This window comes from Globicephala melas, chromosome 9, assembly GCF_963455315.2.
Source record: "Globicephala melas chromosome 9, mGloMel1.2, whole genome shotgun sequence".
NCBI lineage: Eukaryota > Metazoa > Chordata > Mammalia > Artiodactyla > Delphinidae > Globicephala > Globicephala melas.
Genome location: NC_083322.1, coordinates 21722823 through 21735976, shown reverse-complemented (window position 1 = coordinate 21735976; position 13154 = coordinate 21722823). Strand labels below are relative to the sequence as shown.

At 37.1% G+C, this 13154-nt stretch overlaps 1 protein-coding gene across 2 annotated transcripts in view; it reads right to left on the bottom strand.

The window, feature by feature from the left end:
- COPG2 (COPI coat complex subunit gamma 2) overlaps positions 1–13154 on the bottom strand; it is a 129746-nt gene that overhangs the window by 43922 nt on the left and 72670 nt on the right. For both annotated transcript variants that reach the window (XM_060305306.1, XM_060305307.1), the window contains 3 exons: positions 12884–13072; positions 707–802; positions 163–406 (listed from right to left, as the gene is read on the bottom strand). In XM_060305306.1, the coding sequence (XP_060161289.1) occupies positions 163–406; positions 707–802; positions 12884–13072 (529 nt within the window). The remainder of the gene's footprint in view (positions 1–162; positions 407–706; positions 803–12883; positions 13073–13154) is intronic.

Genomic DNA, 13154 nt, shown 5'->3' with positions numbered 1-13154 from the left:
TACAAAGAAATAGCTGTACATCTGGGGCTTAAGTGTGCTCCAAGATTCCACCATCAAATAGACGTTGCAACTTCATTTTCCAATTTCATTACCACCCCCTTGAGTTAATAAGCATTTCACAAGATCAGCAGTTACACCATTATTAGTGTTGCAATGACTCACCAGCTCTGACAGCCTCATTCTCCAGTACCACCCTATTAAAAATAAAGCGGATATACTTGGAGGGGACAGGCGTTCTGGGGCCCTCTTTGCCCAACAAATGTAGAATCTTAGTAGCCAGAACAGTGTGTTCACAGTCCTCGATGAATTCACAAAGGTGGGCTAGACCTGCCTCTTTACTGTCAGGGTTCTCTTCCACAATGCTGATTATGCAGTCCACAATGGCTCGCTTATATTCAAAGCCTCCCTGGCAAAAGAGAAAACTGCCATTCATTCTGAGGACACTTTTTGGAGAAATGCTTATACTCCAAGGCTCATGCTATAACATTCAGATTTCATTTCCCTTCCCTTATGAAAAAAACAAAAGCGTTTTTTTCCTCCAAGTGGGAAAGCCAAAGCAATATAGCATGTCTAGTAATAAGACAGAAAACAGAATTAGGCACACTATTTGAGATGCATACTGAGATGATAAAGAAAGCTGCTTTAAATACTACGGCATAAGAATTTAAGAGAGCAACTTCACATGATTAAAAAGTAGTGCACCTACGTCATCTCGGAGCATGTTGGAGAGGAAAGTCATCATGACACTGTGCTTTCGAGGGTATTTCTGACAGAGAGCACTAATTGCCTGTACAACCACCACCTGTAGAAAAACAAACAAAAAGGACATGCACCTTTATAATGACTGTACAACTACCACCTAGAGGAAAACACAGAAAGGACGTTCATCTTTATAACTTTAGCTACTTATGTACTGTAAGCTAAGAAAGCACTATAGTTAACTAAAATAACAATAATGGTTCTTCATGAAAGATAAGCAAAAGAGACCTCAGAGGAAAATAAAAAGCAATGTAAAAATGAAGTGTATTCAAGAGACCCCAGGGCTTCCCTGGTGGCGCAGTGATTGAGAGCCCACCTGCCAATGCAGGGGACGTGGGTTCGAGCCCTGGTCCAGGAAGATCCCACATGCCGCGGAGCAGCTGGGCCTGTGCACCACAGCTGCTGAGCCTGCGCTCTGGAGCCCGCGAGCCACAACTACTGAGCCCACGTGCCACAACTCCGGAAGCCCGCGTGCCTAAAGCCCGTGCTCCGCAACAAGAGAGGCCACTGCAATGAGAGGCCTGCACATCACAACAAAGAGTAGCCCCTGCTTGCTGCAACTAGAGAAAGCCCGCGAGCAAGCAATGAAGACCCAGTGCAGCCAAAAATAAATAAATAAAATTAATTAATTAAAAAAAAAAGACCCCACCCCTTTGCTCCAAGCAAATGAGCTTTGAGCATATTTTAAAATTTTACATTTAAAATTTTCACATACAAATTTTAAAGTGAACAGTAAAGATAAAAAGCTTAAGGACTCATTTCCATAGAAGAAATAGAGAAAGTTACCGAAGAACTATTTCACAAAATGGTTTCTAGGAAATTTTTACCACTTTAAAGACCAGTGTCAAGAAGTAAAAAGAGTGTGAAATTTTACCCTACTTGCAAGCTAACAGGTTAGACTGCTACAATTTCATGGATGCTAGAAGAATACACAAGAATCCTGGATCAGAGATGAAAGACAGTTATTTAATGACAGCAGAAGCAGTAGCCAGGATATCAGCATTTGGGGGTCAGTTTCCTAAGCCCCAGTTACCATAGGACAATGCAAAAAGGGCCAGATAATACTTGAGCCCACAGTAGGCTGCATTACAGGAGATTTTGAGATATGGAACTTGAATATTTTACAGTGGGCAGTAAGCATGCCAGTCCTCTATTCAGAAGGGAAACATTACCTTTATTATACTAGGCAATAAGCATGTTTGCTTTTTGCTCTAGAGGCAGGACTAGCTGTATCTTCTAGGGCTGTATGGAAACCGGCCATTTACTACTTTTAGGGAGACGCTGTATCTTTTGAGACTGGAAGAGATCTTGCACTACACAAAGGGGACAAAACTGGTACAGTAGGAAACAAAGGGCAGTTAGTGCCTAATTTGCCGGGTGTGCAGAAATGCAAGAAATTTATGGAAGACTGGAGAACTGTCTGCCAACCAGATAGTCCCAAATCTATATATGTTGTTTCAGAGCATAGAAAATGAAAGAAAACATCCACAATCTTTTATGAAGCATTGATATATAAACCTAATAAAGATGGTATACATACAAAAAGAAAAATTACAGATGGAAATCATTTATGAACATTGATGCAAAAATTCTAAGTGATACATTAGCTAACAGACTCCAACACTACAGTAAGAAAAGAATACGCCATGATGAAATGGAATTTATACTAAGAATGCAAGAATGATTCAACATTAGAAAATGAATATCATTCATCAATATTAATGAGTCTGAGGAGAAAAATCATGACTATATCCATAGATGCTGAAAAACCTTTGATAAAATCCAACAGTCATTCCTAATAAAAATTCTTAAAAAAATAAAACAGGAATGGACAGGCACTTCCATTTTACACACACACACACACACACACACACACACACACACACACACCCCTCAATCGTACTGCCAGCATATTACTTAATAGGGAACCCCAAGAGTCATTTACTTTAAGGTCAGAAACAAAACAAGGATGCTATTGTCTCAACTGTTATTTGCCATTATTCCAGCACTATTAGCCAATGCAATTAGATAGGAGAAAACAATTAGAGGAATAAGAATTAGAAACTAAAAGACAAAACTATCTTTATTTACAGATGATATAACAGTATATCATGGAAACCCTAGAGAATTTATGATAAAACTAACTCAATAAAATAATTCAGCAAGGTAGCAGGCTGTAAAGTTAAAATGCAAAGATAATACTATTCATATACACAAATAATAACTAGTTAGAAAACACAATGAGTAAAAAAAGATTTATAACAGCAACAATAAAGTACATAAAAGAATTTTTAAAACATTCAAATCTAATATAAAAAATACTATAAAATATTCATGAAAGGCACAAAAGTAGACTTGAACAAATTAAGAAATATCCCTTTTCTTCATTAGGATATCTCAACATCATTAAGATATTTGTTCTCCCCTAAGAAAACTTATAAATTTAACGTGATCCCAATAAAAATGCCAATGAGTTTTTTTTGTTTGTTCATTTTGTGTTTTTTTGCCGCACCATGCAGCATGTGGGATCTTAGTTCCCTGACCAGGGATCAAACCCACGCCCACTACAGTAGAAGCACAGAGTCTTAACTACTGGACTGCAGTAGTTAAGTTACTGGACTGAAGTCCCGAGATTTTTTTAAAATGAAGCTAGACAAGTTAATACTAAAATTCATAAGGAAATATAAACATGTAAGAACAGCTAGGGAAACAATGAAAATAAAGGGCTATGAGAGGAGACTAACAGATATTCAAACATCCTTACAAAGCTTCTATATTTAAAATAGTGTGTAGTACTGATGCATGAATAGGTAAAGAGAACAAAAGAACAGAATAGAAAGCCCCCAAATAGACCCAAGTACATATGGAACTTTAGTATATGATAAAGGTAATATCTCAAATACTGGACAAAGACAGACCTTTAAATAAAATTTGGGGGGGGCAACTGGATAGTCACTGGAAAAGGATAAGATTAGATCCACTTCTCATTTTACATACAATAATAAAATCCAATGGATCAGAGATTTACATGTAAAACATGAAAATATACATATACTAGAAGAAAACATGGGTGAATTCTTACACCCATTCAGATTCTATAGTCTGAAGGGAAAGGCTTTCTAACTATTACTCAAAGGCCCAATGTAATAAAAGAAAAGATCAACAAAAGAAGATGTGGCACATATATACAATGGAATATTACTCAGCCATAAAAAGAAATGAAATTGAGTTATCTGTAGTGAGGTGGATGGACCTAGAGTCTGTCATACAGAGTGAAGTAAGTCAGAAAGAGAAAAATAAATACTGTATGCTAACACATATATATGGAATCTAAAAAAGAAAAGTGGTCATGAAGAACCTAGGGGCAGGACAGGAAAAGATGCAGACCTACTAGAGAATGGACTTGAGGACACAGGGAGGGGGAAGGGTAAGCTGGGACAAAGTGAGAGAGTGGCATGGACATATATACACTACTAAATGTAAAACCGATAGCTAGTGGGAAGCAGCCACATAGCACAGGGAGATCAACTTGGTGCTTTGTGACCACCTAGAGGGGTGGGATAGGGAGGGAGACACAAGAGGGAAGAGATATGGAGATATATGTATATATATAGCTGATTCACTTTGTTATAAAGCAGAAACTAACACAACGTTGTAAAGCAATTATACTCCAATAAAGATGTTAAAAAAAAAAAGATCAACAAATTTGACTACATAAAAATTAAAAACTTGTGCATGACAAAAGACATCATAAGGAAAGTCAAAAGACAAATGACAAACTGGGAGAAAATATCATAACACATTTCACAGATGAAGAATAAATATCCCTAATATACAAAAAACTTTAACTGAGGAAACAAAAGACCAAAAATCTTATAGAAAATGGGAAAAAGATGTGAGCAGACAATATTAAAAAAGAGATATTAAATGATCTTTAAAAATATGCAAAAATGTTTACCTTCCCTCATCATAAAACAAATTCAAATTAAAACTACACTGAGACATCCTTTCTCACCCAACTGATTGGAAAAACTTCAAAATACAATATATGTACTCTATTGGTAAGGCTATGGGGAAACTGGCACTCTTTCGCACTCCTGGTAGAATTTAACATTCTCTACAAAACTACATATTTATTTACCTTTCAATCTAGTATATGAACTTCTAGGAATTTACCCTGAGGACACACCTCCAAAATTTCAAGAAAACACATGCAGAAAGTTATCCACTGCAGCATTATTTGTAATCACAAAATACTGCAGACTATCTAAACATCCAAGCATAGGAGATTCATTCAATAAACTATATTACAAAATGACCTTCATAACCTCCCAAGGTTTCCCAAAGATTCAAAATGTCTACTTGAATATACAGGCTACATTTGTTTTTTAAAAGTAGATAAATACAAGAAAAGAGTAGATAGAGTCAGCTATACCTCTTGACTGAGAATTAAATAAAAATGAAGGAATAATATCTTTTTACTTTAATTCTTCTAACTGAAATTTATTGCTATTTTGATTATCTCTGACACATCCTCACCAGTTCTCTTCAACACTGTATTGGAAGTCCCAGTCATTTTAATAAGGCAAGAAAAAGAAAGGAAAGGTATTTGGATTGGAAATGAAGTAAAAATGTCTCCATTCATAGATAACATGACTATTTATATGGACAATCCTAAGGAATGCATATAACAACTACTAGAACCAATAAGGGGACTCAGCAAGGATACCGAATTATGGGAGAGTTAAAAAACAAAAAAGAATTTTTTTTTTTTTTTTTTTTGCGGTATGCGGGCCTCTCACTGTTGTGGCCTCTCCCATTGCGGAGCACAGGCTCCGGACGCACAGGCTCCGGACGCGCAGGCTCAGCAGCCATGGCTCATGGGCCTAGCCGCTCTGCAGCATGTGGGATCTTCCCGGACCAGGGCATGAACCTGTGTCCCCCTGCATGGGCAGGTGGACTCTCAACCACTGCACCACCAGGGAAGCCCCAGAAAAGTATTTTTAATATACTAGTAGCAAACAATGAAATAGAAATGTTAATAAAATGGAATTTAAAAAGCATAAAATATTTATACATAAATTTAACAAAAGACGTGCAAGACCTCTAGAATAAATGCTGTAAAACACTGCTCAGGGAAAACAAAGAAAACCTAAATAAAGGGAGAGGTACACCATATTCATAAACTGGAAGAATAAATAATATTAAGCTATCAATTCTCCTCAAATTGATTATAGATTCAACACAACCCCCATCACAATCCTAGAAGGCTTTGTTTTACAGAAATTATAAGCTGGTTCTAAATTGTATATGGAAATAGGAACTAGAATATTAAAAAAAAGAAGGACAAAGTTGGAAGACCACACATTTAAGAGGTACCATAAAGCTACATTAATCGATACAGTGAGGTACTGGCATAGAATTGACAAATAGTTCGATAGAATGTGATATGGATCCCAGAAATACACCTACAATTATATGGTTATCTGCTTTTTAGACAAAGATGCCAAGGCACACCAATGGGGAAAGAGAAGTGTTTTAAACAAATTATGCTAGAATGAGTGGAAATCAGTATGGAAAAAAACTGAACTTATCACACACAAATATTAATTCAAGTTGGATCACAGACCAAAATGTAAAAGCTAAAACTGTAAAACATTTACAATAAAACATAGGAAAATATCTTTAAGACTTGAAAATAGACAAAAGATTTTTAGGACACAGGAAGCAATAACTGTGAAGGAAAAAAATTAATAAATTAGACTTCATAAAAATTTAAAACTTCTGCTCATCAAAAGACACTGTTAAGAAACGAAATAGGGAACTGAAACAAGATGGCGGAGTAGAAGGACATGCACTTACTGCCTCTTGTGAGAACACCAGAATCACAACTAGCTGCTGGACAATCACTGACAGGAAGACACTGGAACTCACCAAGATAACCCACATCCAAAGACAAAGGAGAAGCCACAATGAGATGGTAGGAGGGGCGCAATCACAGTAAAATCAAATCCCATAACTGCTGGGTGGGTGACTCACAGACTGGAGAACACTTAAACCACAGAAGTCCACCAACTGAAGTGAAGGTTCTGAACCCCATGTCAGGCTTCCCAACCTGGGGGTCTGGCAACGGGACGAGGAATTCCTAGAGAATCAGACTTTGAAAGCTAGTGGGATTTGACTGCAGGACTTTGACAGGACTGGGGGAAACAGAGACTCCACTCTTGGAGGGCACACACAAAGTAGTGTGTGCATCGGGACCCAGGGGAAGGAGCAGTGACCCCAGGGGAGACTGAACCAGACCTGCCTGCTAGTGTTGTAGGGTCTCCTGCAGAGGAGGGGGGTGCTGTAGATCACCATGGGGACAAGGACCCTGGCAGCAGAAGTTCTGGGAGTACTCCTTGGCGTGAGCCCTCCCAGAGTCTGTCATTAGCCCCACCAAAAGCCCAGGTAGGCTCCAGTGTTGGGTGGCTTCAGGCAAAACAAACAACAGGGAGGGAACCCAGCCCCACCCATCAACAGTCAAGAGGATGAAAGTTTTACTGAGCTCTGCCCAACAGAGAAACAGTCAGCTCTCCCCACCACCAGTCCCTCCCATCAGGAAACTAGCACAAGCCTCTTAGACAGCCTCATCTACCACAGGGCAGACAGCAGAAGCAAGAAGAACTACAATCCTGCAGCCTGTGGAACAAAAACCACATTCACAGAAAGATACACAAGATGAAAAGGCAGAGCGCTATGTACCAGATGAAGGAACAAGATAAAACCCAAGAAAAACAACTAAATTAAGTGGAGATAGGCAACCTTCCAGAAAAAGAATTCAGAATAATGATAGTGAAGATGATCCAGGTCCTCGGAAAAACAATGGAGGCAAAGATGGAGAAGATGCAAGAAATGTTTAACAAAGACCTAGAAGAATTAAAGAACAAACAAACAGAGATGAACAATACAATAACTGAAATGAAAACTACATTAGAAGGAGTCGATAGCAGAATAACTGAGGCAGAAGAACGGATAAGTGACCTGGAAGACAGAATGGTGGAATTCACTGCTGCAAAACAGAATAAAGTAAAAAGAATGAAAAGAAATGAAGACAGCCTAAGAGACCTCTGGGACAACATTAAACGCAACAACATTCGCATTATAGGGGTCCCAGAAGGAGAAGAGAGAAAGGACCAGAGAAAATATTTGAAGAGATAATAGTTGAAAACTTCCCTAACAAGGGAAAGGAAATAGCCACCCAAGTCCAGGAAGCACAGAGAATCCCAGGCAGGATAAACCCAAAGAAAAACATGCTGAGACACATAGTAATCAAATTGGCAAAAATTAAAGACAAAGAAAAATTACTGAAAGCAGCAAGGGAAAAATGACAAATAACATACAAGGGAACTCCCATAAGGTTAACAGCTGATTTCTCAGCAGAAACTCTACAAGCCAGAAGGGAGTGGCATGATATACTTAAAGTGATGAAAGGGAAGAACCTACAACCAAGATTACTCTACCCTGCAAGGGTCTCATTCAGATTCCATGGAGAAATTAAAACGTTTACAGATAAGCAAAAGCTGAGAGAATTCAGCACCACCAAACCAGCTCTACAACAAATGCTAAAGGAACTTCTCTAAGTGGGAAACAAAAGAGGAGAAAAGGACCTACAAAAACAAACCCAAAACAATTAAGAAAATGGTCATAGGAACATACATATCAATAATTACCTTAAATGTGAATGGATTAAATGCTCCAACCAAAAGACACAGGCTTGCTGAATGGATACAGAAACAAGACCCATATATATGCTGTCTACAAGAGACCACTTCAGACCTAGGGACACATACAGATTGAAAGTGAGGGAATGGAAAAAGATATTCCATGCAAATGGAAATCAAAAGAAAGCTGGAGTAGCAATACTCATATCAGATAAAAGACTTTAAGAATGTTACAAGAGACAAGGAAGGACACAACATAATGATCAAGGGATCAATCCAAGAAGAAGATATAACAATTATATATGCACCCAACATAGGAGCACCTCAATACATAAGGCAACTGCTAACAGCTATAAAAGAGGAAATCGACAGTAACACAATAATAGGGGGGGACTTTAACACCTCACTTACACCAATGGACAGATCATCCAAAATGAAAATAAATAAGGAAACAGAAGCTTTAAGTGACACAACAGACCAGATAGATTTAATTGCTATTTATAGGACATTCCATCCAAAAACAGCAGATTACACTTTCTTCTCAAGTGCACACAGAACATTCTCCAGGATAGATCACATCCTGGGTCACAAATCAAGCCTCAGTAAATTTAAGAATATTGAAATCATATCAAGCATCTTTTCTGACCACAACGCTATGATATTAGAAATGAATTATAGGGAAAAAATGTAAAAAACACAAACACACAGAGGCTAAACAATACGTTACTAAATAACCAAGAGTTCACTGAAGAAATCAGAGGAAATCAAAAAATACCTAGAGACAAATGACAATGAAAACACGATGATCCAAAACCTATGGGATGCAGCAAAAGCAGTTCTAAGAGGGAAGTTTATAGCTACACAAGCCTACCTCAAGAAACAAGAAAAATCTCAAAAAAGCAATCTCACCTTACACCTAAAGGAACTAGAGAAAGAAGAATAAACAAAACCCAAAGTTCGCAGAAGGAAAGAAATCATAAAGATCAGAGCAGAAATAAATGAAGTAGAAACAAAGAAAACAGTAGCAAAGATCAATAAAACTAAAAGCTGGTTCTTTGAGAAGATAAACAAAATAGATAAACCATTAGCCAGACTCATCAAGAAAAAGAGCGAGAGGACTCAAATCAATAAAATTAGAAATGAAAAAGGAGAAGTTACAACAGACACCACAGAAATACAAAGCATCCTAAGAGACTACTACAAGTAACTCTATGCCAATGAAATGGACAACCTGGAAGAAATGGACAAATTCTTAGAAAGATATAACCTTCCAAGACTGAACCAGAAAGAAACAGAGAATATAAAAAGACCAATCACAAGTAATGAAATTGAAACTGTGATTAAAAATCTTCCAACAAGCAAAAGTCCTGGACCAGATGGCTTCACAGGTGAATTCTATCAAACATTTAGAGAAGAGCTAACACCCATCCTTCTCAAACTCTTCCAAAAAACTGCAGAGGAAGGAACACTCCCAAACTCATTCTGGGAGGCCACCATCACCCTGATACCAAAACCAGACAAAGATACTACAAAAAAAGAAAATTACAGACCAATATCACTGATGAACATAGATGCAAAAATCCTCAACAAAATATTAGCAAACAGAATCCAACAACACATTAAAAGGATCATACACCATGATCAAGTGGGATTTATCCCAGGGATTCAAGGATTCTTCAATATATGCAAATCAATCAATGTGATACACCATATTAACAAATTGAAGAATATAAACCATATGATCATCTCAATAGATGCAGAAAAAGCTTTTGACAAAATTCAACACCCATTTATGATAAAAACTCTCCAGAAAGGGCATAGAGGGAACCTACCTCAATATAATAAAGGCCATATATGACAAACCCACAGCAAACATCATTCTCAATGGTGAAACACTGAAAGCATTTCCTCTAAGATCAGGAATAAGACAAGGATGTCCACTCTCACCACTATTATTCAACATAGCTTTGGAAGTCCTAGCCACGGCAATCAGAGAAGAAAAAGAAATAAAAGGAATACAAATTGGAAAAGAAGAAGTAAAACTGTCACTGTTTGCAGATGACATGATACTATACATAGAGAATCCTAAAAATGCCACCAGAAAACTACTAGAGCTAATCAATGAATTTGGTAAAGTTGCAAGATACAAAATTAATGCACAGAAATCTCTTGCATTTGTATTCACTAATGATGAAAAATCTGAAAGAGAAATTAAGGAAACACTCCCACTTACCATTGCAACATAAAGAATAAAATACCTAGGAATAAACCTACCTAGGGAGACAGAAGACCTGTATGCAGAAAACTATAAGACACTGATGAAAGAAATTAAAGATGATACATACAGATGGTGAGATATACCATGTTCTTGGATTGGAAGAATCAATATTGTGAAAATGACTATACTACCTAAACCAATCTACAGATTCAATGCAATCCCTATCAAATTACCAATGGCATTTTTTACGTAACTAGAACAAAGTAATCTTAAAATTTGTATGGAGACACAAAAGACCCCGAATAGCCAAAGCAGTCTTGAGGGGAAAAAACGGAGCTGGAGGAATCGAACTCCCTGACTTCAGACTATACTACAAAGCTACAGTAATCAAGACAATATGGTACTGGCATAAGAAAAGAAACATAGATCAATGGAACAAGACAGAAAGCCCAGAGATAAACCCATGCACCTATGGTCAACTAACCTATGACAAAGGAGGCAAGGATATACAATGGAGAAAAGACAGTCTCTTCAATAAGTGCTGCTGGGGAAACTGGACAGCTACATGTAAAAGAATGAAATTAGAACACTCCCTAACACCATACACAAAAATAAACTCAAAATGGATTCGAGACCTAAATGTAAGACCGGACACTATAAAACTCTTAGAGGAAAACATAGGAAGAACACTCTTTGACATAAATCACAGCAAGATCTTTTTGGATCTCCCTCCTAGAGTAATGGAAATAAAAACAAAAATAAACAAATGGGACCTAATGAAACTTCAAAGCTTTTGCACAGCAAAGGAAACCATAAACAAGATGAATAAACAACCCTCAGAATGGGAGAAAATATTTGCAAATGAAGCAACGGACAAAGGATTAATCTCCAAAATATATAAACAGCTCATATTAAAAAAACAAACACTCAATCCAAAATGGGCAGAAGACCTAAATAGACCTTTCTCCAAAAAAGACATACAGATGGCCAAGAAGCGCATGAAAAGCTGTTCATCACTAATTATTAGAGTAATGCAAATCAAAACTACAGTGAGATATCACCTCACACCAGTTAGAATGCGCATTATCAGAAAATCTACAAACAACAAATGCTGGAGAGGGTGTGGAGAAAAGGGAGCCCTCTTGCACTGTTGGTGGGAATGTAAATTGATACGGCCACTATGGAGAACAGTATGGAGGTTCCTTAAAATACTAAAACTAGAAATACCATATGATCCAGCAATCCCACTACTGGGCATATACCCAGAGAAAACCATAATTCAAAAAGACACATGCACCCCAATGTTCATTGCAGCACTGTTTACAATAGCCAGGTTATGGAATCAACCTAAATGCCCATCTACAGAGGAACGGATAAAGAAGATGTGGTACATATATACAATGGAATATTACTCAGCCATAAAAAGGAATGAAATTGGGTCATTTGTTGAGCCGTGGATGGATCTAGAGAGTGTCATACAGAGTGAAGTAAGTCAGAAAGAGAAAAACAAATATCGTTTATTAACGCATATATGTGGAACCTAGAAAAATGGTACAGATGAACCAGTTTGCAGGGTAGAAATTAGAGAACAAACGTATGGACACCAAAGGGGGAAAGCCGTGGGGGGGTGGGGGGGTGGTGTGATAAATTGGGTGATTGGGATTGACACGTATACACTGGTGTGTATAAAACTGATGACTAATAAAACCTGCTGTATTAAAAAAAATGTGCCTTCTTGATAAAATGTTTAAAATAAAAAAAGAAAAAATTGTCTTGTGTAAAGAAATACTTATTTGAAGTTCACAATTAACTTCAGTTTTAATTATTTTCCTTTTTAAAGTTCAAAATATATTTTTATATTGTTAATTTTAAAATAGTATGCATAGTACGATTACATTTCTCTTAATTTTTTTCTGAATATATCTAGCTATTCATTTACCCAACTGCACATATACAGAGCTATATTTGGAATCATGTTTACAAATATCATAAAGTTGTTCTGGGGTACTGAGATTGTGGATAATTTGTAGCTGTTTTTTAGGTGATTTATTTATATTCTTCATATATATGTCATGTACATCTCTATTTTTAATAAGATTTATATTTTTAAAAAGCAAATAAAATTTATTGAAATTAAAAAAAAAAGAAATGAAATAGGTAAGCCAGAGACTGGGAGAAAACATGCTCATATTTAAACTCTTACCTTGAACTCATCTGAGATTTCAGACACAAAGGATGATATCTGCTTCATGAGCCTGTCCACACTGCTCTCACTTCCTGTTTTGAGGAGTGTAGTAATGGCCAGTGTAGCAATGCTTCTGTTTGAGTCTGTGATCAAGTTTTCTAAGTCCAGATTGCAGGCAGTAACAGCAGAGGGGTGCTTCATTGCCACCTGGCCAAAGGGCATGGAAAAAATTCAGCAAATTGCTACTGATAAAGACCAGAACTTTAAAAAATAAAAGAAGACGAAAATA